This window comes from Oncorhynchus clarkii, chromosome 22 (assembly GCF_045791955.1).
Source record: "Oncorhynchus clarkii lewisi isolate Uvic-CL-2024 chromosome 22, UVic_Ocla_1.0, whole genome shotgun sequence".
NCBI lineage: Eukaryota > Metazoa > Chordata > Actinopteri > Salmoniformes > Salmonidae > Oncorhynchus > Oncorhynchus clarkii.
In genome coordinates, this window is record NC_092168.1 from 31,322,557 (window position 1) to 31,347,370 (window position 24,814).

At 43.2% G+C, this 24,814-nt stretch overlaps 1 protein-coding gene across 1 annotated transcript; it reads left to right on the forward strand.

Annotated features, from left to right (window-relative positions):
- Positions 1-5,402: 5,402 nt before the first annotated feature.
- On the forward strand, positions 5,403-24,670 carry LOC139380776 (plastin-2). Its single transcript, XM_071123790.1, has 16 exons — positions 5,403-5,555; positions 8,080-8,156; positions 8,331-8,491; positions 8,635-8,758; positions 9,057-9,189; positions 9,292-9,373; positions 9,513-9,678; positions 9,860-10,002; positions 10,108-10,203; positions 12,939-13,134; positions 13,249-13,327; positions 13,416-13,530; positions 23,560-23,693; positions 23,834-23,954; positions 24,122-24,246; positions 24,371-24,670. The coding sequence occupies exons 2-16, from the start codon at positions 8,090-8,092 to the stop codon at positions 24,501-24,503; spliced, it is 1,875 nt and encodes a 624-aa protein (XP_070979891.1). The 5' UTR covers positions 5,403-5,555; positions 8,080-8,089; the 3' UTR covers positions 24,504-24,670.
- The last annotated feature ends 144 nt before the right edge of the window (positions 24,671-24,814 follow it).

Genomic DNA, 24,814 nt, shown 5'->3' on the forward strand with positions numbered 1-24,814 from the left:
GGTCAATGGCCCAATCGTAGGACCTGTGAGGAGGTAGTTCGCTGGCCCTTCGTTTGCTGAAGACCTGACCCAGATCCCAGTAATCCCGAGGTACGCGAGAAAGATCAGGCTTGTCATCCCCAGTCGGGGGAACAGGAGAGTCGGAAACCTAAAGACGAGCAGGACCGGAAAGAGGTGGAGAGAGTTGCTGGCAGGTAAACTGGCATGAAGGATTCCATTCCAGAACTTTTCCAGAGGGCCAGTCAATTTGAGGATTATGGGTGGAAAGCCACAGATGTCAAAGAACCAGGTGGAGCTCAGGGGATTCCACTAGATGTAACTGTATAAGCTCCACATGGTAATCCAGAACTCGTAGCTGAATAGGCATGGTACATTGCTTCACCTTCCCCAGACCCTAGGGGTTGACCATCCAGCGCAGTGATCGAAAATGGAATGTCCAGTTTAGTGAGAGGCAGCCCCTATTGGAGATCTAACGTGCAATCTAGAAAACAGCCGGTAGCCCCCAGAGTCTATGAAAGCAGGAATGTACAACTGACCATTGTCCCACTGCAGGTTGGCCGGAAACAAGGCGCGTACTGTGTCAGCAGCTGGAGACTGTATCTGACTCACCAGTATTCTTCCATGTACTGACGAGTCATCCCGTTTCCCATCAGCTCGGGACAGGAGGCACGGAAATGTCCAGACTGTCCATAGTAAAGACAACGTTACTCGTTAATCCTGCACCTTCTCTCCAGAGCGTACAGTCTGGTGCGTCCCAATTGCATCAACTCCTCTGAAGGATATGAAGGAGGCCCGGAGCTGAATTGAGAACACTGACGGGGTACAGGACAAGCATACGCAGCATTATGCAGTGCAAACCAACAAAGAATCAACTCCCTCAGCAGAACCCAAAACCCTGGAACCAACACTTAACTCCTCCGTCCCCTCCCGACAACGTTCCCGAACCCGGTTGTCAATCTGAATGGCCAGAACGATACGCTCATCCAGCGTGTCAGGGTTGTCCCGGGAAGCCAGTTCATCCTTGAGAACCTCGCTGAGTCTGTTCAGAAAGGCTGAGTGAAGTGCCTCTGTATTCCAACCGCTCTCAGCGGTGAGCGTCCGAAAGTCAATGGCGTAATCAGCTACGCTCCGGCTGCCCTGCTGCAGCTCAATGAGTCTTTGGGCTGCATTCCTGCCACTGATGGGGTGATCAAAAACCTGTTAATTTCCTGGCTGAAGCTTTGCCAATTAAAACAAATGTCTGATTGTTGCTCCTATATGGCTGTGGCCCAGGCCAGAGCCCGTCCTGAGAGCAAGGAGATGACGTATGCTACTCTGGAATGCTCGGTGGGAAACGTTGATGCCTGCAGCTCAAAGACCAGCGATCAATGGAGCAGGAACCCACGACACCTCCCAGGATGCCCCTCCTAGCGCTCCGGTGCCGGGAGATGAGGCTCTCGAGGGAAGGAAGACGATGAGCTGGTAGGGAGTGGAGGGTAAGGAATCGTCACAGGTGTAGCAGCCGTTGCTCCCTTCTGTCCTGTCTGCAGAGCGGACACAAGAGTTCTTAAATCCTCCGACAATGACTTCAGCCGTGCCTCATGACGACTAATCATAGTTCCATGGTGGGCGAGAGCCGACCGTAAATGGTGGAGCTCAGTGTCCCTCGGATGATGGAGAAATCTCTGCTGGGTCCATTGTGGCTTAGGTCTATTGTGACAATAATGCTAGTACGAACTCAGACCCAGGCGCAGAGAAACACAGCAGGCAGAAGTAAGGGTAAATCCAGAATATTTACTAAGGTCCTCACAGAAAACACAAAGCAAGAGCACACTAATTAAAACATGAGACTTAAGCAAAGATCCCTGCCCACAGAAGAACTTAAATAGCCAGGCAACAGGTGAACCGAGAGGGCAATCAACCACAGGTGAAACCAATAATAACAATCAGGGTAACCTGGACACTAGAAACAAAGTAAGGGTGCCCTCCAGCAGTAACCTAAGGGAGCACAATCAAAAATGAAACTCTCTGACAGTTTCCATGTTTCATTTTAAAACATGTATCTTACAAAGGAGTTGTTTAATCTAACTTTAATCTATTTATCTGTACATGGAATTGTATTTTTTTTTTTATATGTACTCATTTTTTCCTCATCTTTACAGGAAAATGCCACGGGCACTATCTGATGTGTGGAGACATTTCACTGCAGCTAATGTAGAAGGAAAAGCTGTGTACATTTGCAAATACTGTGCCAAATCATATGTGAAGAATGCAACAAAGATGCAGAATCATCTGGCCAAGTGCATAAAGTTCCCTCAGCGCTCACAGCAAGCAACCTCTGACAAAAGTCCCTCTATTTATATTCAAGGTGAAAATGATGAATCAGACACCTTATCGATAGCAACAGCTCATGGTCCTCCTGGAATCAGAAGTTTTTTGACTCAATGGAGGAATGTAGTCAGAGAAATGCTGATGAATGTCTTGCTCAAGCTATGTATGCAACTGGTTCACCTCTGATGCTCACAAGCAATGTGTATTGGAAGAGATTTCTGAATGTTCTTCCCCCAGCATACATCCCTCCAACCAGACATGCATTATCTACTCATTTTCTAGATGCAGAGTTCAACAGAGTTCAAGTGATGGTCAAGCAAATCATAGAGAAAGCAGAATGTTTTGCAATCATCTCTGATGGGTGGTTGCATGTTCGTAGCCAAGGAATAATTAACTACATCATCTCCACCCCTCAAGCAGTATTCTACAAGAGCACAGACACAAGGGACAACAGACACACCGGTCTCTATATTGCAGATGAGCTGAAGGCAAACATCAATAACCTTGGACAACAGAAGGTATTTGCACTGGTGACAGACAATGCTGCGAACATGAAAGCTGCTTGGTCTAAAGTGGAGGAGTCCTACCCTCACATCACACCCATTGGCTGTGCTGCTCATGCATTGAATCTGCTCCTCAAGGACATCATGGCACTGAAAACAATGGATACACTCTACAAGAGAGCCAAGGAAATGGTTAGGTATGTGAAGGGTCATCAAGGTATAGCAGCAATCTACCTCACCAAGCAAAGTGAGAAGAATAAGAGCACCACATTGAACTTGCCCAGCAACACCTGTTGGGCTGGTGTTGTCATCATGTTTGACAGTCTCCTGGAGGGGAAGGAGTCTCTCCAAGAAATGGCCATATCACAGTCTGCCGATATGGACAGCCCCATCATAATCAAACTTTATTTGCCACATGCGCCGAATACAACAAGTGTAGACTTTACCATGAACTACTTACCTACAAGTCCTTAACCAACAGTGCAGTTCAAGAATAAAATATTTACCAAGTAGGCTAAATTAAAAAGTAACACAATAAGAATAACAATAACGAGGCTATATACAGGAGGCACCGGTACCGAGTCAGTGTGCAGGGGTACAGGCTAGTTGAGGTAATCTGTACATGTAGGTGGGGGGGTGAATGTAAATTGTCCGATAGCGATTTGTCTGAATTGTTCAGCAGTGTAATGGCTTGTGGGTAGAAGCTGTTGAGGAGCCTTTTGGTCCAAGGCTTGGCGCTCCGGTACCGCTTGCCATGCGGTAGCAGAGAAAACAGTCTATGTGACTGGAGTCTTTGACAATTTTATGGCCTTTCCTCTGACACCGCCTATTATATAAGTCCTGGATGGAAGGAAGCTTGGCTGGGGAAAATGGGGAAAATAAACGACACCTGGAGGGGGTGAAGACAATCACAGGGACATGTGAAACAGATCAGGGCTTGATAGTAAGAGAAGAAATCCGTACTGCCCTGCCCACTTCACTGTTGCTCCAAGCAGAGGAAGCTGTAGTTCTGAAATACATCAAAACGCGTGAAGACTTCTGCTTGAAGCCCAAACACGCCGCAGCATACATGTTGGATCCCAAGCAGGCTGGCAAGAGCATCCTGTCTGGTGCAGAGATCAACAATGCCTATGGTGTCATCACTACCGTGTCTCGCCACCTTGGCCTGGATGAGAGCAAGGTTCTTGGCAGTCTGGCGAAGTACACTTCCAAGCAAGTACTTTGGGATGGAGATGAGATATGTTGGCACGACTGCCATATTGCATCAGCCACCTGGTGTAAGGGACTTTGTGGATCTAAGGCTCTTTCCCCTGTTGGCTCAATAATCCTCCAAATCCCACCAACCACAGCTGCCACAGAGCACAACTGGTCCTTGTTTGGAAACACTCACACCAAAGCATGCAACAGGCTGACTAATACAAGGGTTGAAAAATTGGTGGCCATCCGGGCAAATTTGAGGCTCTTTGAGCCTGACAATGAGCCATCCTCAACAAGGTTGGAAAGTGACAGCCGCAGAGTCCATGATGAGATGAGGCCTCAGAGTCCAACAGGTTCAAGAGGTGGACATTGAGGAGGTCCAGGGAGAAGACATGGAAGCCTGAGAGGAAAACAACCTAAGCTTTAGTTTCTAGACTATCATTAGTACAGATGTATGTTGAAAATGTTTTTGGGAGATGCAATGGATCATTGGGGATGATTCAATATTCCCTTTATTTTGTTGCTCAGTGAAATCATTCCATGTGAAGAGTCAACTCATTTAATTAAAGTTCAATTCGTAACTAAATTGTTTTTACATTTCTATTGGAAGGATTTAATCATTTGCAATTATGTCTACTTATGATAAGGTTTATGCTTCTGTCTCCATATGATATTGTAAATATATCTAATGCAAAAAACATCTACATTTGAATGGTATTAATATACATTTGCATATATTTTTGTTAATTACCATATATTCCTGTTAATTCCCACGGAAAGTTTCCACCTCTGAATATTCCCCAAAATGCGCAACCCTAGTTGTCACTAAAGTCATCATAAAATACATCACTAGACTGAATAGAACATACACAATATGATGTATTGTTGTCCCTACCTTCTTGACCTTTGTGCTGTTGACTTTGCCCAATAATGTTCGTACCATGTTTTTGTGCTGCTACCATGTTGTGTTGCTACCATGTTGTTGTCATGTTGTGTTGCTACCATGCTGTGTTGTCATGTGTTGATGCCTTGTTATGTTGTTGTCTATGGTCTCTCTTTATGTAGTGTTGTCTCTCTTGTCGTGATGTGTGTTTTGGCTTATATTTATATTGTATTTTTATTTTAAAATCCCAGGCCCCGTCCCCGCAGGAGGCCTTTTGCCTTTTGGTAGGCCGTCATTGTAAATAATAATTTGTTCTTAACTGACTTGCCTAGTTAAATAAAGGTTAAATAAAAATAAAACAAATGCACAAACCTACACAAACACAAAACTGAGTAGAATATTATTTCCAGACTGATCACTTTGATAGGCCCGTGGCAGACAGCAGATTGCCATATAAAGACATTCCTCTTTGTGAAGTTGTGTTGGTTCGCGTGTCACTTCCTTCCTCATTTATTTGAATAGATTCATTGTCGCTTGACTTCTGAGGGAGAGACAGTGCACTGCCTGCCTGTCAAGCAGTGAGAGCAGCAGACACACTGAAGGAAGGAAAGTGACACAGACAGACTCACAGACAGATCCGCCAGTCAACTCACCTCCCTCAGGTAATTCAATCTCCTGACCTAGGGGCCTCTCAGTGTCACTGTGTTCCTCTGCATGTGTCGTTATTACGTTGAATCTACTGGGAAAATGGTCTGTGACTGCACGTTGATTCTGATGAGGATGAATGATGATGATGATGCATTTCTGTTGCTTTAACAGTCCATAAGGGTTCACAGATAGTCCTGTGTGTGTTAATAGATCGTGTCGTCCTGGAATCTGAGGGCAGCATGTGTAGTAGACATGCTGATCAATGCGCAGCATTGCCATGTCTTGACTGTAAAGTCAGCAGACTATGGTGACAGAGAGCAGAAGTAAACCATTGCACAGTGATTAAACAGGAAGTACGTTGGGATGTGGTTAGCCTTGCTGCAACTACTGAAAAGTATTCTAACATGTGAAAGCTAACAGTAACTCAGATATGAATGTACATTTTCTATAAGTTTCCAACATATCTTCACTATTCATGGAATAACATGTGCATCAGCATATGGAATTGACTGACACGTGAATTTGTCATCTTTGGAACTCACACTGCTGTAGCCATTTGAAAATGATGAACAAAATATAGTATATATATATTTTGTCTTTCAATTGTGCTTGAAGAATCCATAACACACACTACACTTAAAGGAATGTGCCTTTGAATACAAAACAATTGAGAGAAACCGAGGACGCACAATTGATTGCTGTATAAAGATTATTTGGAGTGACAGACATTGGCTTTGATAAAGGTCCACATCATAATATTGTTCCAATAAACCTCTCTTCCTATATCTAATCCATGCAAATATACCTTACTGTTTGATTCTTTTCTTACTACATAATGAATAAGCTGTTTGTTTAAAAGAGAACAAGATTTACATGTGAAATCTGCGGTACCAATGATTGATGTTTGTGGGTATTGCAGTTTTATTTCCATACAGGCCCTTGATGATTTTTGTGACTGAGTCCACAGGCAATTATTGATGACAGATGAGGGTTTTAGGGATTTCAAATCAAGTAACTGGATTTGCCTCATGAAAGATAACGCCCCTCATGATCAAAATGCAAAGACAAATTTTACTTCATCATCAAAAAGTAAAGTCTGGGTAAATGTCGCCCTAAAAAGACAATACAATCCTATTGTTAGATTAGTGAACATCACAGTGTCATTGTGTCATCCAGTGTGTGGTTTACTGAATCATCAGTGTCTCACTGCTGATTGAAATGAAATGCTTGTAAAGTGACAAAGCTGGTCATTTTGAAACTTGGTGTAAAAATACATCAGTTTCGCTTCTGCTTCTGACCTCTATAGCAATGGTGGGAGAAAGGTAACAAAACCCAGAACTCCTTGTTCTTACTTATTTTAGAATTTAGAAGTGTGCTACTGGGCCTCACGAGTGGCGCAGCAGTCTAAGGCACTGCATCGCAGTGCTAGAGGTGTCACTACAGACCCGGGTTCGATCCTAGGCTGTATCGCAACTGGCCGTGATCGGGAGTCCCATAGGGCGGAGCACAATTAGCCCAGTGTCGTCCAGGTTAGGGGAGGGTTTGGCTGGGGGGCTTTACTTGGCTCATCGCGGTCTAGCGACTCGTGCTGCGGGCCGGGCGCCTGCAGGCTGACCTCGGTCATCAGGTGAACGGTGTTTCCTCCGACACGTTGGTGCGGCTGGCTTCCGGGTTAAGCAGACGGGTGTTATGAAGTTCGGTTTGGTGGCTCGTGTTTCGGAGGACGCATGACTCAACCTTCGCCTCCTGAGCCCGTTGGGGAGTTGCAGCAATGAGACAAGATTGAAATTGGGGAGAAAAAGGGGGTAAAAATATAAAAAATACCAACAAAAACTCAACCCAAAACTTCACACCTCGGAGGCAAGCAGAGCAGACCTAGTTTAAAGTGGGTCTTTGTATCTAAAGTGACCTTTTATCTCTCGCTGAGTCTGTGGTTTACAGCCATAGAGCTCTCAATGAAGCCACACAGTAAAATGGCAGACATTCTCCCTGTCTGTTATCACTATAGCAACCTGTACTCCACTCTCAACTCAGACTGAGGCCTAGAATGTATACTTCGTCCTAAGGCAGATGAGGAAGAATTCAGAGGAGTTTCTGATAAACACATACTCACGCACAAACTTTGAGTTGGTCTGGCTAACCACACAGAATGTCACAAGACAAACTTCTCTGAATTGCATAATAGATTATTCTCCCTATTTCACACAAGTCTTAAGCAATAAACTCATTATGACTTTGTATGTGTGTTGTTGGGGATACTTGGAAATGCTAGTTTTGTGATAATGACTTGCAGTTGCAAAGGGGTGTAATAAAGACACATGAATGGTGTGAATTACCTCACCAGAAAAAGCATAAAGCAGCTCACTAGAAGCAGGATACTTTAGAACGAAATAGACATCAGAGCCCAGAACCACTGGGTACAGCAAATCACATTTTGTAGCAATTATCACAGTGACAACATGCAGAAAGTTCCTCCTTGTTGAGTATGTTCAGTATTGTATGGGTTTATAAAGTTGAAGTTGTGTTTGATGGTTTCAGATCCCACAAAATGGCTGCTCCACCACAAATTTCTCAAGATGAGTTGGAAGAACTGAGAGAAGCCTTTGCTAAGATCGGTGAGGGCCTGAACCAACTCCAATCCTGATTCCCCCATACTAAGACGGAAACTGAAACATAGTTGATAAATCATAGACTCACTTCACTCTCTCTTTTATTCTGGGTCACTGACTCATTATGTATTCAACAAGGCTACATTTTACATTACCTTTGATTTATCCATCCTGTTCCAGATGTGGACTCTCATGGCCACATTGGCACAGAAGAGCTCAATGACCTGTTCAAAGCTGCCAACCTGCCATTGCCGGGATACAGAGTCAGAGAGATCATCCAGGATCTCACCAAGACAGGAGACCTGCATGACGGCAAAGTCACCTTCGACGAGTTTGCTAATGTAAGTTCAGAGGTCAAGAGGTTAAAATCACCGGCATTTACAAAAAGTCAATGTCAAAGAACAGGAGAACATAGCTTAATACATTTTCACATGACACCAGAGATACATGGTCTCATCTCACCACTATTTTTCCTTTCACTAAGGTGGTCCATGGACTGAAGAGTACAGAAGTTGCTAAGACCTTCAAGAAAGCCATCAACAAGAAGGAGGGCATCTATGCCGTAGCAGGAACTTCAGAGCAGTCAGGCACACAGCACTCCTACTCAGGTGACTGCCCCTACTTGTTTCACTGAAGGAGAATGCCCCCAAGCTACCTATTTGAGTCACTCTCTAGATATGTCTGTAGCCAACATGACACAGGAAGCACTAATCATTCAAATGAGACATACAGAACCACATCTATCTCTATGTCTGGAACAATCCATAAGTACAACAACTATTCCTTGTCTGTGAAGTCACATATCTGAACGTCTCTGATTAGCTAATGTATATAAATATTTACCATAAGTACAAATACTGTATATTGTGCATCCACCCCCATACCCACACCTTTCTCCACTGACAGAGGAGGAGAAGGTGGCTTTTGTGAACTGGGTGAATAAGGCCTTGGAGAAAGACCCAGACTGCAAACATGTCCTCCCCATGGACCCCACCACTAATGACCTGTTCACCGCTGTCGGAGATGGGATCGTTTTATGGTACTTTCTAACTGGTCTCATAGACTTACTTTAGAGTAAAAACCAATCCCTATGGCAATATTCCATTGATATTTAACTATGCATCTCTCCTTCACCTGGTAGTAAGATGATCAACCAGTCTGTTCCGGACACCATCGATGAAAGAACCATCAACAAGAAGAAGCTCACACCCTTCACCATCCAGGTAACCTTTTACAGACATTACTGTAACACCACATGCAGCTTTGTATAACCCATTGACACAGTAGTTTATTTTCTTTTTCATTATATACACTATGTCATACACATCTACAGTATGCTGTGTGTGTGCTGTGCTCTAACAGGAGAATCTGAACCTGGCTCTGAACTCTGCGTCGGCCATTGGCTGCCACGTGGTGAACATCGGAGCAGAGGACCTGAAGGAAGGCAGACAGCATCTGGTCCTGGGCCTGCTCTGGCAAGTCATCAAGATCGGTTTGTTTGCTGACATCGAGATCAGCAGGAACGAAGGTGTGTGTGTGTGTGTGTGTTAAATGTTTATTTGAATATAGGCTTTCAATGTGTATGTGTGTTTTATAACTTTTGAACACGAGGGTGTCTATATATCTACAGTACTGTACATCACTTGATCTCTGTAGCCTTGTTTGATTTTATGTGTGTGTATAATAATATCAATGGTGTGTGTGTGCAGCTCTGATAGCCCTGCTGAGGGATGGGGAGAGCCTGGAAGACCTGATGAAGCTTTCCCCAGAGGAGCTGCTGCTGCGCTGGGCCAACTATCACCTAGAGGAGGCCGGCTGCTCCAAAATCAACAACTTCAGCTCTGACATAAAGGTGGGTCACACACGTTATGTCGGATCTGGATTGTCATATGACTGTGTCGCTCCTGGATCTTCTTGTGCATTTGTGATTGTATTAATTTTCTGTTTTGCATTATAGGATTCCAAGGCCTACTACAACATCCTGAACCAAGTGGCCCCTAAGGGAGATGAGGAGGGAATCCCTCCTATTGCCATTGACATTTCAGGGATAAGGGTACATGCTCTTCCTACACTAGAAACATCAACCATTGAAGGTGCAATATTTCCGCCATTTCCTGGTTGCTAAAATCTGAATAGTTCGCCAGGGACAATACAAGCAATGTATAGTGTAGAGCAGGTGTTCCCAATCTGGGGTACGCGTACCCCGACGGGGTATGGGCAATGCCATCGGGGGTACGCCAAATAAAAATGTGATTCACATTTAAAAATGTTGCCTAATTTCACTGCCAAAAATACAATTTAACCATCTAGTGTTCAGCGAAATAACAACACAATGTCAAATACAGGTAGCCTAGTCAAATAATTAACATCCAATCACAATAACCGTTACTCTCTCGCGTGAAACCTTCACTCTTGCGCAGACATTTAGAAACAAAATTACAATTTGAAAAATAAGCAATGGGAGTTTTTGGAGCGAGAATAAAGACGACTTTCGAGTAGTAAGACATATATAAAAGCAACAGATTACATTAATAAGGAGGGGCTAGAAGTGTCTTATATGGTGAGCTACCAAGTGGCTAGGACAGGCAAGCCCCATACTATTGTGGAGGACTTAATTCTTCCTGCTGCTGCGGATATGGTTGGGACAATGCTGGGGGAAATGGCCCAAAAAACTATACAGAAAATGGCTCCATCAAACAACACTGTTTCATGACGCATCAGTGAAATGGCAGGAGATGTTTAGAAAATATTACGGCTTCGCATACAAGCCAGTGAATTATATGCGTTACAGCTGGATGAGTCAACAGACGTGGCGGGCCTAGCACAGCTCCTGGTTTATGTCCGTTACATTTATGGGGGGTCAATTAAGGAAGACATCCTCTTCTGCAAACCACTGTAAACCAGGACAACAGGAGACAATATTTTTAAAATAATAGACAGGTTTGTGACATCAAATGGACTTTGGTGGTCAAGATGTATCTGTACTGATGGCGCAAAAGCCATGACAGTGAGACCTAGTGGAGAGGTAATGCACGTGCAAGCAGTTGCTCCCAACGCCACTTCAGTACACTGCAGCATCCACTGAGAGGCTCTTGCTGCCAAGGGAATGCCTGACAGCTTGAAAGACATTTTGGACACTACAGTGAAAATGGTTAACTTTGTTAAAGCAAGGCACCTGAACTGATGATGATATGGGCAGCGTCCCATGTAACGCTTTTACAACATACAGAAGTGCGCTGGTTATCAAGGGGCAAAGTATTGACACGTTTTTTTAAATTGAGAGACAAGCTTAAAGTTTTCTTTACTGACCATAATTTTCACTTGTCTGACCGCTTGCATGATGACGAGTTTCTCACACGACTGGCCTATCTGGGTGATGTTTTTTCTCGCCTGAATGATCTGAATCTTGAATTACAGGGACTCTTCGCAACTACTGTATATTCAATGTGCCGGACAAAATTGAGGCTATTATTAAGAAGTTGGAGCTCTTTTCTGTCTGCATTAACAAAGGCAACACATACTGTAGGTCTTGCCATCATTGTATGATTATTTTGTGTGCAAATGAACTCAAGCTGTGTCAAATGTCAAATGTGATATAGCGAAGCACCTGAGTGAGCTGGGTGCGCAATTACGCAGGTACTTACCGAAACGGACGACACAAAAACTGGATTCGTTATCCCTTTCATGCCCTGCCTGCAGTTCACTTACAGATATCACTTACCGATAGCCTCATCAAAATTGCAACAAGCGGTTCTGTGAAAATTGAATTTAATCAGAAGCCACTGCCAGATTTCTGGATAGGGCTAAAAAAATTGATTCGTTATCCCTTTCTTGCCCAGCCTCTATTCCACTTACCGATATCTGAACAAGAGAGCCTCATCAAAATTGCAACAAGTGGTTCTGTGAAAATTGAATTTACTCAGAGTGTCCTGCCTTGGCAAATCCGCTGTTAAGACACTGATGCCCTTTGCAACCACTATACCCATGTGAGAGTGGATTCTCGGCCCTCACTAGCATGAAAACTAAATACAGACACAGGAAAATGATTTAAGACTGAGACTTTCTCCAACACAACCCAACATTACAGAGTTAATATTCTATGAACAAATAAGGTTTTATATGTGAGATTATGATTTGTGCCCTGGTCCTATAAGAGCTCTTTGTCACTTCCCATGAGCCGGGTCGTGACAAAAACTCACACTCATTCTTATGTTTAATAAATGTATCGTATAGTGTGTGTGTGGCAGGCTCACAATGATGGCAAAAAAACAACATTTGAGAGTGCGCTGGCCCTGGTGCTAGAAGGGAGTATGCAGCTGGAGGTTGAATGTTTTAAGGGGTACGGGACTATCAAAAGTTTGGGAACCACTGGTGTAGAGAATCATTGTACAATCTAAACTGCAGTGAAGTATTTTTTCAATAACAAAGAATATTGTGTTTTCAGCTGTTTGAAGCTTGGTGTACAAAACTGAAAATTAAAGATGCAGAAACTAAACTTAAGAACGGGAACCATATAAATAGTGCACTTAGAACATATCTACCTACCCCTTCTTAGACTTGCTATCAATGAGAATGATACATCTATTACTAACATTTCTATGTGAATTTGGTCGGGTCACCCAAAAAGTTACATGTTGCAGCTTTAAATTTAGATTTCAGCCAACCTGATCAACAGACAGTGTTGTTCTTCTAGCCACCTAGGTTAAACATGCCTGCTAAATTGACCATATTGTCAATGAGTGATACATCAGATGTTGCTGTTAAAGATCTCCCTACCACCCCCTGCAGGAGAAAGAGGACATAAAGAGAGCAGAGTGCATGTTGGAGCAGGCTGACCGTCTGGGCTGCCGGCAGTTCGTCACGGCAACCGACGTGGTCCGCGGCAACCCTAAGCTAAACTTAGCATACATTGCCAACCTGTTCAACAAGTACCCTGCCCTGAAGAAGCCTGAGAACCAGGACATCGACTGGAGCTCCATCGAGGGTCAGTTTTGGGACCAGACCATAACCCAGTTCCTGAGCATCCCCTCTTCCTGATTATAATATAAACCATATATAGGCCTAAACCAGTGTGTAATGCTGTCTCGGCCACTTCCAGGTGAAACCAGAGAGGAGCGCACCTTCAGGAACTGGATGAACTCACTGGGGGTCAACCCTCGTGTCAACCACCTCTATGTGTAAGTACAGGTCACTCCATCTTACTACACACCATTTCCAATCATTTGGAAACCGCACTCATTTAAATTGTGTGTGCATGTTTTACAGGGACATAGATGATGCTTTGGTCATCTTCCAGCTCTATGAGAAGATCAATGTGCCAGTGGGTTGGGACAGAGTAAACAAACCCCCTTACTCCAAACTGGGCAGCAACATGAAGAAGGTGAGACTAGGAACAATACGAGTTCTCCCAAAGTGCGATCATGATTAAAACGACAATTTAAACAGTACAAAACGTACACATACAGATGCACACAAATATCAACGACATCACACCTACCCAGACCTGCTCACACCCCCATCTCCAGCACCCACATCATTATCCGCCACATAGCCTCAAACTGCACCATTTTGTTTCTCTCCGTCACCCACGCACTTTCAGCATTTAGATAAGAACGTGTTTTACCTTTCCATTGTGTTAACGATGGAGGTTTGGTTGATTTCCAGGTTTTAAGTTTACGTTTTTTTCAAGATGATTGATGAGAAAAGTATCATCCAACCACTCGGGTATCTCACTGCACTTTCATATGCTTGAAATATGCAGACAGATTAAAAGTGCATTTACATTGTAATACTTATGACAGCCAACTTTCTAACTCCGCTGATAACTTTTGGACTTTATAGCATTCCCAGAAGGCATTGATTATTGAGTTATTGTTAGTTTTACACTTAATACATGACTCTGTCGCTGTGCTGTAGAATTTGTGAATTTTGTATTTTGTATAAAACATTTTATACATTAGTTTAAACTGGAATAAGTGTACATTTTCGTTAACCTGTAATTTTGTTAGATACGTTCCAATATTCCCTCCATTTTGTGCCAATATCAGTTCTTTTTAAGTCTTGGTTCCAATAGATCTTTTTTCTAAGAGATTGTCTGTTGGATAGGCTCTCTGCAAAGAGAGTGCCTTCGGAAAGTATTCAGACCTCTTGACTTTTTCCACATTTTTTTAGGTTTCAGCCTTATTCTAAAATTCATTAACTTGTTTCCCCCCCTCATCAATCTACACACAATACCCCATAATGACAAAACAAAAACAGGTTTGCAAATATATTCAAAATAAAAAACGGAAATATCACATTTACATAAGTATTCAGACCTTTTACTCAGTACTTTGTTGAAGGGCATTTGGCAGCGATTACAGCCTTGTGTCTTCTTAGGTATGACTCTACAAGCTTCGCACACCTGTATTTGGGGAGTTTCTCCCATTCTTCTCTGCAGATCATCTCACGCTCTGTCAGGTTGGATGGGGAGCGTTGCTGCACAGCTATTTTCAGGTCTCTCCAGAAATGTTTGATCGGGTTCAAGTCTGGGTACTGGCTGGGCCACTCAAGGACATTCAGAGGTTTGTCCCGAAGCCACTCCTGCGTTGTCTTGGCTGTGTGCTTAGGGTCGTTATCCTGTTGGAAGGTGCACCTTCACCCCAGTCTGAGGTCCTGAGCAATCTGGAGCAGGTTTTCATCAACGATCTCTTTGTACCGCTGAAGAAATGCCCACAGCGTGATGCTGCCACTACCATGTTTCACCGTAGGGATGGTGCCAGCTTTCCTCCAGATGTGACACTTGGCATTCAGGACAAAGAGTTCAATTGTGGTTTAAAAATACCAGAGAATCTTGTTTCTCATGGTCTGAGAGTCTTTAGGTGCCATTTGGAAAACTCCAAGCGGGCTTTAATGTGCCTTTTACTGAGGAGAGGCATTTGTCTGGCCACTCCACCATAAAGGCCTGATTGGTGGAGTGCTACAGAGATGGTTGTCCTTCTGGAAGGTTCTCCCATCTCCAAAGAGGAACTTGAATTTACCACAGGTGGACTCCAATAAAGTTGAAACATCTCAAGGATGATCAATGGAAACAGGATGCACCTAAGCTCAGTTTCGAGTCTCATAACAAAGGGTCTAAATACTAATGCAAATAAGTTATTTCTGTTTTTGCAATTTCTAAAAACCTGTTTTCACTTTGTCATTGTGGGGTATTGTGTGTAGATTGCTGAGGATTTTTATTTATTTAATCTATTTTATGAATATCATTTTCTGACTCAAATAGGATTCCCTCAAGATGGCTCTGACGCCCAAAAGATTTCAAATAGAAATTTCACAAATATGAAACTTTTAAGTTGCATGTTTTTAAAAATATCTACATTGTTCAGTCCAAAATTCCCTTTTAATTCTGTCATGGAAATACATGTATTTCCTATTACCAAGTAGTTTACGGTGTTTATGCCTTTAGTTTTCCATGTGGACAAATTTATCTGTGAATTCTGAAAAGCTATCCAAGGATTGTTCCACAGGGTTGTGATTTTATGGAGTAATATTGGTTCATGTAGAACACGTTTAATTTTATTCCGTATTGTTATAGTGTTCTTAGCTATGAAGATGTTACTGTTCTTAGCTTTATAGACATGTAAAAATATTCTGGGGATGAGCATGCACATCTTCAATATGTACCCATTGGTCCTCTTTAGTGCATTTAACTACAATGAGTATCCAAAACATTAAGAACACCTGCTCTTTCCATGACATATACTGACCAGGTAAATCCAGGTGAAAGCTATGATCCCTTATTGATGTCACTTGTTAAATTCACTTCAATTAGTGTAGATGAAGGGGAGGAGACAGGTTAAATAAGGATTTTTAAACCTTGAGACAATTGAGACATGAATTGTGTATGTGTGCCATTCAGAGGGTGAATGGGAAAGACAAAATATATAAGTGCCTTTGAACGGGGTATGGCAGTAGGTAAGCGCACTGGTTTGTGTTAAGAACTGCAACGCTGCTGTTTTTTACACGCTCAACAGTTTCCTGCGTGTTTCAAGAATGGTCCACAACCCAACGGACATCTTGCCAACTTGACAAAACTGTGGAAAACATTGGAGCCAACATGGGCCAGCATCCCTGTGGAACGCTTTCGACACCTTGTAGAGTCCATGCCTAGACAAATTGAGGCTGTTCTGCTTATTTGCCCATCTGTTATGACCGAATATACTTTTTTAAAGAATGTCTTCGGTGAGGTAATTGGTATTACAAAGAATAAATATAAATACTTTGGGAGCCATGCCATTCTGAAGAGGTTTATTCTACCTGTAAGATTTTAGTAGTTTTTTTTAACCTTTATTTAACTAGGCATGTCAGTTAAGAACAAATTCTTATTTTACAATGACGGCCTACCAACCTCCCCTAACCCGGACGACGCTGGGCCATAGTGCACCGCCCTATGGGACTCCCGATCACGATGTTTGAGTATTCTGAAGATATTTTTAGCAGGGGGGGCATTGAGTTTTCAATATTGGCCAGGTATATCAGGAGATCATCTGCAAATAAGTTTAGTTGATATTACCAATGCTGATACAGTGCCTTGCGAAAGTATTCGCCCCCCTTGAACTTTGCAACCTTTTGCCACATTTCAGGCTTCAAACATAAAGTTTGTAAACTGTATTATTATATATATATATTTTTTAATTTTACCCCTTTTTCTCCCCAATTTCGTAGTATCCAATTGTTGTAGATTTGCAGAGATTGGTAGATTTGCAGTGGTCTGATATTCCTTCCATTTCAATATTATCACTTGCACAGTGCTCCTTGGGATGTTTAAAGCTTGGGAAATATTTTTGTATCCAAATCCGGCTTTAAACTTCTTCACAACAGTATCTCGGACCTGCCTGGTGTGTTCCTTGTTCTTCATGATGCTCTCTGCGCTTTTAACGGACCTCTGAGACTATCACAGTGCAGGTGCATTTATACGGAGACTTGATTACACACAGGTGGATTGTATTTATCATCATTAGTCATTTAGGTCAACATTGGATCATTCAGAGATCCTCACTGAACTTCTGGAGAGAGTTTGCTGCACTGAAAGTAAAGGGGCTGAATAATTTTGCACGCCCAATTTTTCAGTTTTTGATTTGTTAAAAAAGTTTGAAATATCCAATAAATGTCGTTCCACTTCATGATTGTGTCCCACTTGTTGTTGATTCTTCACACAAAAATACAGTTTTATATCTTTATGTTTGAAGCCTGAAATGTGGCAAAAGGTCGCAAAGTTCAAGGGGGCCGAATACTTTCGCAAGGCACTGTACATGTTACATTTGGGTCCTGTCTAATTCGTTCTGAAAGCAGTTCAACTGCCAGGGCAAACAGGAGGGAGGATAGAGGACATACTGTCTTGTGCATCTTTCTAAAGCAATTTCAGCAATTCATGTATTATTTGTGTAGATTTTTGCATAAGGACATTTATCCATATATATTTTAAATTGATTATTTCTGCTGGAAAGTTGAACGCTTCCAAAGTTTTGAATAGAAAAGTCCAATCAAGACAGAGGAAAAGCCTTTTCGGCATCAACAGACATTATTGATTGTTCTAAGATGGCGTAGCAGTCAGACGTCTTTGTCCTCGTCGTGTCCCGTGTATATCTTTTTACATATTTTTTCTTCGCATATATTTTTTAAATATTTTGAATATTTTTCTTAACCTCAACTTCAACATGCTCTCCTGCAATCCGCCTCACCCAATGTGGTATGGATCTGCTATATTCTTTACTTTTGAACCGGATCCCCCAACAGATGCTAGCCAGCTAACTAGCTACTAGCTAGTAGTCAGCCAGCCACTGCTAGCGGTCTTCAGCTAACCTTTAGCCAACAACTCTTGCCAGTCTGCACAGCGCGATTCAAACCAGAGCAAATCTGACTTATTTTTCTCCATATCTTCGGATTCCTACCGCAAGCTCTGAACCTTCTCACCTGGATCATCTCAGCTAGCTATCTGCTATCCGAGTGGCCACTCCTGGCTAATATCTCTGTCCCGAAGCAAGAACCAATTAGCCTGGAGCTAGCCTTTGCTAGGCCCATCTCTCGGCTAGCCGACAGCCACTCCTTGGGCTACAATACCTATTTTGCAAATTGGCCTGGACCCCTTTAACTGCCAACATGGAGCCCCACCGATCCATCACGACTGGACTACTGACGTAATCTGCCCGAGGGGGTTTTCAACTGGCTCCTCCGTCGCGACGTTCACTGAATGCACTAGCAGCGGCCCGCAGCTGTCTAGAGCATATCGGACTGTGAGCTGAAGAGAACCATCGGACAAATTCTTTGGCCACAATACCTATTTTGCCAATTGGCCTTGACCCTTTTACCACACGGAGCCCTGCTGATCTTTCAGGACTGGTCTGCCGACGTAACAGCACGAGGGGGCTACAACAGGTTTCTTCCGTCATGACGTCCCTCTAAGGCCCTTCTGCTAGCTTGCTAGGGCCCGCCCGCTAGCTGTCTGAATTGCCGTGTTTCCACCCCCCGATCTACTCACTGGACCCCTATGATCACTCGGCTACGCATGCCTCTCTCTAATGTCAATATGCCTTGTCCATCACTGTTTTGGATAGTGATTATTGCCTTATTTCACTGTAGAGCATCTAGCCTTGTGCAATACGCCTTAGCTAACCCTTTAGTTCCACCTCCCACACATGCGGTGAGCTCACCTGGTTTAAATTATGTTTCTAGAGACAATTTCTCTCTCATCGTCACTCAATGCATAGGTTTACCAACACTGTATTCACATCCTACCATACCTTTGTCTGTACATTATGCCTTGAATCTATTCTACCATGCCTAGAAACCTGCTCCTTTAGCTCTCTGTTCCGAACGTACTAGACGATCAGTTCTTATAGCCTTTAGCCATACCCTTATCCTACTCCTCTTCTGTTCCTCTGGTGATGTAGAGGTTAAACCAGGCCCTGCAGTGCCTATCGCCACTCCCATTCCCCAGGCGCTCTCATTTGTTGACTTCTGTAACTGTAAAAGCCTTGGTTTCATACATGTTAACATTAGAAGCCTCCTCCCTAAGTTTGTTTAATTCACTGTTTTAGCACACGCTGCCAACCCGGATGTCATAGCCGTGTCTGAATCCTGGCTCAGGAAGACCACCAAAAACCCTGACATTTCCATCCCTACCATAACATTTTCCGACAAGATAGAACTGCCAAAGGGGGCGGAGTTGCAATCTACTGCAGAGATAGCCTGCAGAGTTCTGTCTTACTATCCAGGTCTGTGCCCAAACAATTTGAACTTCTACTTTTAAAACTCCACCTTTCTAGAAACAAGTCTCTCACCGTTGCTGCTTGCTATAGACCACCTTCTGGCCCAGCTGTGCCCTGGACACCATATGTGAATTGATTGACCCCCATCTATCTTCAGAGCTCGTAATGTTAGGTGACCTAAACTGGGACATGCTTAACACCCCGGCCATCCTACAATCTAAGCTTGATGCCCTCAATCTCAACCAGGATCTCAGCGATTACTGCATCATTGCCTGCATCCGTAATGGGTCTGCGGTCAAATGACCACCCCTCATCCCTGTCAAACGCTCCCTAAAACACTTCAGCGAGCAGGCCTTTTTAATCGACCTGGCCCGGGTATCCTGGAAGGATATTGACCTCATTCCGTCAGTAGAGGATGCCTGGTTATTCTTTAAAAGTGCTTTCCTCACCATCTTAAATAAGCATGCCCCATTCAAAAAAAATTAAACCAGGAACACTCTAGACCTGACTGCCCTTGACCAGCACAAAAACATCCTGAGGTGTTCTGTATTAGCATTGAAAAGCCTACGCGATATGCAACTTTTCAGGGAAGTTAGGAAGCAATATACACAGGCATTTAGGAAAGCAAAGGCTAGCTTTTTCAAACAGAAATTTGCATCCTGTAGCACAAACTCCAAAACGTTCTGGGACACTGTAAAGTCCATGGAGAATAAGAAATCAAATCAAATCAAATCAAATTTTATTTGTCACATACACATGGTTAGCAGATGTTAATGCGAGTGTAGCGAAATGCTTGTGCTTCTAGTTCCGACAATGCAGTAATAACAAGTAATCTAACTAACAATTCCAAAACTACTGTCTTGTACACAGTGTAAGGGGATAAAGAATATGTACATAAGGATATATGAATGAGTGATGGTACAGAGCAGCATAGGCAAGATACAGTAGATGGTATCGGGTACAGTATGTACAAATGAGATGAGTATGTAAACAAAGTGGCATAGTATAGTATAAAGTGGCTAGTGATACATGTATTACATAAGGATACCGTCGATGATATAGAGTACAGTATATACGTATGCATATGAGATGAATAATGTAGGGTAAGTAACATTTATATAAGGTAGCATTGTTTAAAGTGGCTAGTGATATATTTACATCATTTCCCATCAATTCCCATTATTAAAGTGGCTGGAGTTGAGTCAGTGTCAGTGTGTTGGCAGCAGCCACTCAGTGTTAGTGGTGGCTGTTTAACAGTCTGATGGCCTTGAGATAGAAGCTGTTTTTCAGTCTCTCGGTCCCAGCTTTGATGCACCTGTACTGACCTCGCCTTCTGGATGATAGCGGGGTGAACAGGCAGTGGCTCGGGTGGTTGATGTCCTTGATGATCTTTATGGCCTTCCTGTGACATCGGGTGGTGTAGGTGTCCTGGAGGGCAGGTAGTTTGCCCCCGGTGATGCGTTGTGCAGACCTCACTACCCTCTGGAGAGCCTTACGGTTGAGGGCGGTGCAGTTGCCATACCAGGCGGTGATACAGCCCGCCAGGATGCTCTCGATTGTGCATCTGTAGAAGTTTGTGAGTGCTTTTGGTGACAAGCCGAATTTCTTCAGCCTCCTGAGGTTGAAGAGGCGCTGCTGCGCCTTCTTCACGATGCTGTCTGTGTGAGTGGACCAATTCAGTTTGTCTGTGATGTGTATGCCGAGGAACTTAAAACTTGCTACCCTCTCCACTACTGTTCCATCGATGTGGATAGGGGGGTGTTTCCTCTGCTGTTTCCTGAAGTCCACAATCATCTCCTTAGTTTTGTTGACGTTGAGTGTGAGGTTGTTTTCCTGAGAGCACCTCTTCCCAGCTGCCCACTGCGCTGAGGCTAGGAAACACTGTCACCACCGATAAATCCACGATAATTGATCATTTCAAGAAGCATTTTTCTACGGCTGGCCATGCTTTCCATCTGGCTACCCCTACCCCGGTCAACAGCCCTGCTCCCCCCACAGCAACTTGCCCAAGCCTCCCCATTTCTCCTTCACCCAAATCTAGATAGCTGATGATCTGAAAGAGGTGCAAAATCTAGACCCCAACAAATCAGCCGGGCTAGACAATCTGGACCCTCTCTTTCTAAAATGATCTGCCAAAATTATTGTAACCCCTATTACTAGCCTGTTCAACCTCTCTTTCGTATCCCCAAAGATTGGAAAGCTGCCGTGGTCATCCCCCTCTTCAAAGGGGAGACACTCTAGACCCAAACTGCTACAGACCTATATTTATCCTACCCTGCCTTTCTAAGGTCTTCAAAAGCCAAGTTAACAAACAGATCACCGACCATTTTGAATCCCATCGTACCTTCTCCGCTATGCAATCTGGTTTACGAGCTGGTCATGGGTGCACCTCAGCCACGCTCAAGGTCCTAAACGATATCATAACCACCATCAATAAGAGACAATACTGTGTAGCTGTATTCATCAACCTGGCCAAGGCTTTCGACTCTGTCAATCACCACATTCTTATCGGCAGACTCAACAGTCTTGATTTGTGAAATGACTGTCTCGCTGGTTCACCAACTACTTCTCAGACAGAGTTCAGTGTGTCAAATCAGAATGCCTTGTCCGAACCTCTGGCAGTCTCTATTGGGGTGCCACAGGGTTCAATTCTCGGGCCGACTCTTTTCTCTGTATACATCAATGATGTCGCTCTTGCTGCTGGTGATTCTCTGATCCACCTCTACTCAGACGACACCATTCTGTATACTTCTGTTCCTTCTTTGGACACTGTGTTAACTAACCTTCAGACGAGCTTCAATGCCATACAATTCTCCTTCCGTGGCCTCCAACTGCTCTTAAATGCAAGTAAACTAAATGCATGCTCTTCAACCAATCGCTGCCCAGACCTGCCCGCCTGTCCAGCATCACTACTCTGGACGGTTCTGAATATGTGGACAACTACAAATACCTAGGTGTCTGGTTAGACTGTAAACTCTCCTTCCAGACTCACATTAAGCATCTCCAATCCAAAATTAAATCTAAAATCGGGTTCCTATTTCACAACAAAGCATCCTTAACTCATGCTGCCAAACATACCCTCGTAAAACTGACTATGCGACCGATCCTTGACTTCGGCAATGTCATTTACAAAATAGCCTCCAACACTCTACTCAGAAAATTGGATGCAGTCTATCACAGTGCCATCCGTTTTGTCACCAAAGCCCCATATACTACCCACCACTGTGACCTGTATGCTCTCGTTGGCTGGGCCTCGCTTCATATTCATCGCCAAACCCACTGGCTCCAGGTCATCTATAAGTATTTTGCTCCTTTGCACCCCAGTATCTCTACTTGCACACTCATCTTCTGCACATCTATCACCCCAGTGTTTAATTGCTATAATTGTAATTATTTTGCCACTGGCCTATTTATTGCCTTACCTACCTTATTTGCACACACTGTATGTAGACTTTTGACTGTATGTTTATTAATTCTATGTGTAACTCTGTGTTTGTGTCGCACTGCTTTGCTTTATCTTGGCAAGGTCGCAGTTGTAAGTGAGAACTTGTTCTCAACCAGGTTAAATAAAGGTGAAATAAATAAAAAAATGAAATTGATAAATGTATATTGTTTTTCAGCGTATTGTATTAAACTGAAACATGTTATTGTGTTTGTTTAAATGTCTATTCTTAATGAACTCTGTTTGATTGATATGGATCAAGTCTGGTAAGACTTTTCCCATTCTATTGCTTATGAGTTTTGTTATTTTTTTGTCACAATTTATTAAACTTACAGGTCTGTAATCAGCAGTGGACTCTCCAGATTATCCTGGTTTTAATATAACTGAAAACCCTTTTTGATACATGGAACTAGAAGCACTGAATTGAGTGACCTGTGTTGTCATTTGTGAAATAAGGGTGATACTTTGTCCCAAAATGTTAAATAGAATTCTATGAGAAAGCCGTCCATGCAAACATTTTAACAGTATCTAATATTTGTTTGAGGGGTGATATGTTTTTAGTAATATTTTTTTTTCTGCTGATAATTGCTTCAGGGTTGTTGAGTCTAAGAAGGTTGTAGGATCAGTCCAACTGTTGTTTATTTCTGATTTATATAGATTTTCATAGAAGCTTTTCAATTGATTGACTGATTGATTGATTGATTGCGTTTGTCTGTTCCAGTTGGAGAACTGTAACTATGCAGTGGAGCTGGGGAAGAAGGAGGCCAAGTTCTCCCTGGTTGGCATCGCTGGACAGGACCTGAATGAAGGCAACAGAAAACTCACCCAGGCCCTGCTGTGGCAGCTGATGAGGAGGTAATGCAACAGAATACTGTTAAAATGCTACAGATTATACATTTTTCCTGTTCTGGTCATGTGATCAGGAAAAAACCCTATGCAGGCCCAATGCATACTCCATAATTCCACATTTAGAAGGATCCATCTCTTTCTCTCAGGTACACACTGAATATTCTGGAGGAGCTTGGTGATGGGCAGAAGGTGAATGACGACACCATCGTCACCTGGGTCAACGATACACTCACACAGGCTGGCAAAGGCACCATCTCTGGATTCAAGGTAGGCTGTACCTCTGCTGTTTAATATTTTCCTGACCATGGTACCTTTTTTGAAGTTCTAGACTTCATTTAGTCACTAAGCAGTAAAGGAAATACAAATACAGCACCCTCCACAGCAATAGCTCAGTGTGTGTGTGTGTGTGTGTGTGTGTGTCTGTGCCTCTGTAGGATGGGTCCATTGCCACCAGTATGCCAGTCCTGGACCTGATTGATGCCATCCAGCCAGGCTCTATCCGCTATGATCTAATCAAAGTGGAGGACCTGACTGAGGAGGAGAAGCTCAATAACGCCAAGTACGTACTATGTGATGATAATCAAATTTAGGTATGAGCTTGATGAAAGAGAGGAAACGTTCAAGTTAACAGATGTAAAGATATCCCCACTAACACATCTCCTCTTAATCCTACCTGTTGTCAGGTATGCCATCTCCATGGCCAGGAAGATCGGAGCGCGGGTGTACGCCCTGCCTGAGGACCTAGTGGAGGTCAAACCTAAGATGGTGATGACGGTGTTCGCCTGCCTGATGGCCCGGGGCATGAAGAGGGTGTAGGGGTCACGACACCACAGAACACATCACCTGAAGCTGTTATCAGCACAACAACCAGAATCAGGGAAAAGAGGATACTAGCTCACAAGACAATTTCAATAATATAGCTAGTATGTCAGGAAATCAGGGATTCAAAACTCAGGCCTAATATAGCAAAGAGCAGATAAAAATAGATAATACTAGAAATATACCACAGATATCAGAAAGTCGAGCATCTTATTTTGATACGAGATTAAGCTCTTTCTAACTTTACTTTTTATTTCTTTAATTGATGCTATTAATGATTTAATTAGAGACCATTTTGCTTTCAGACT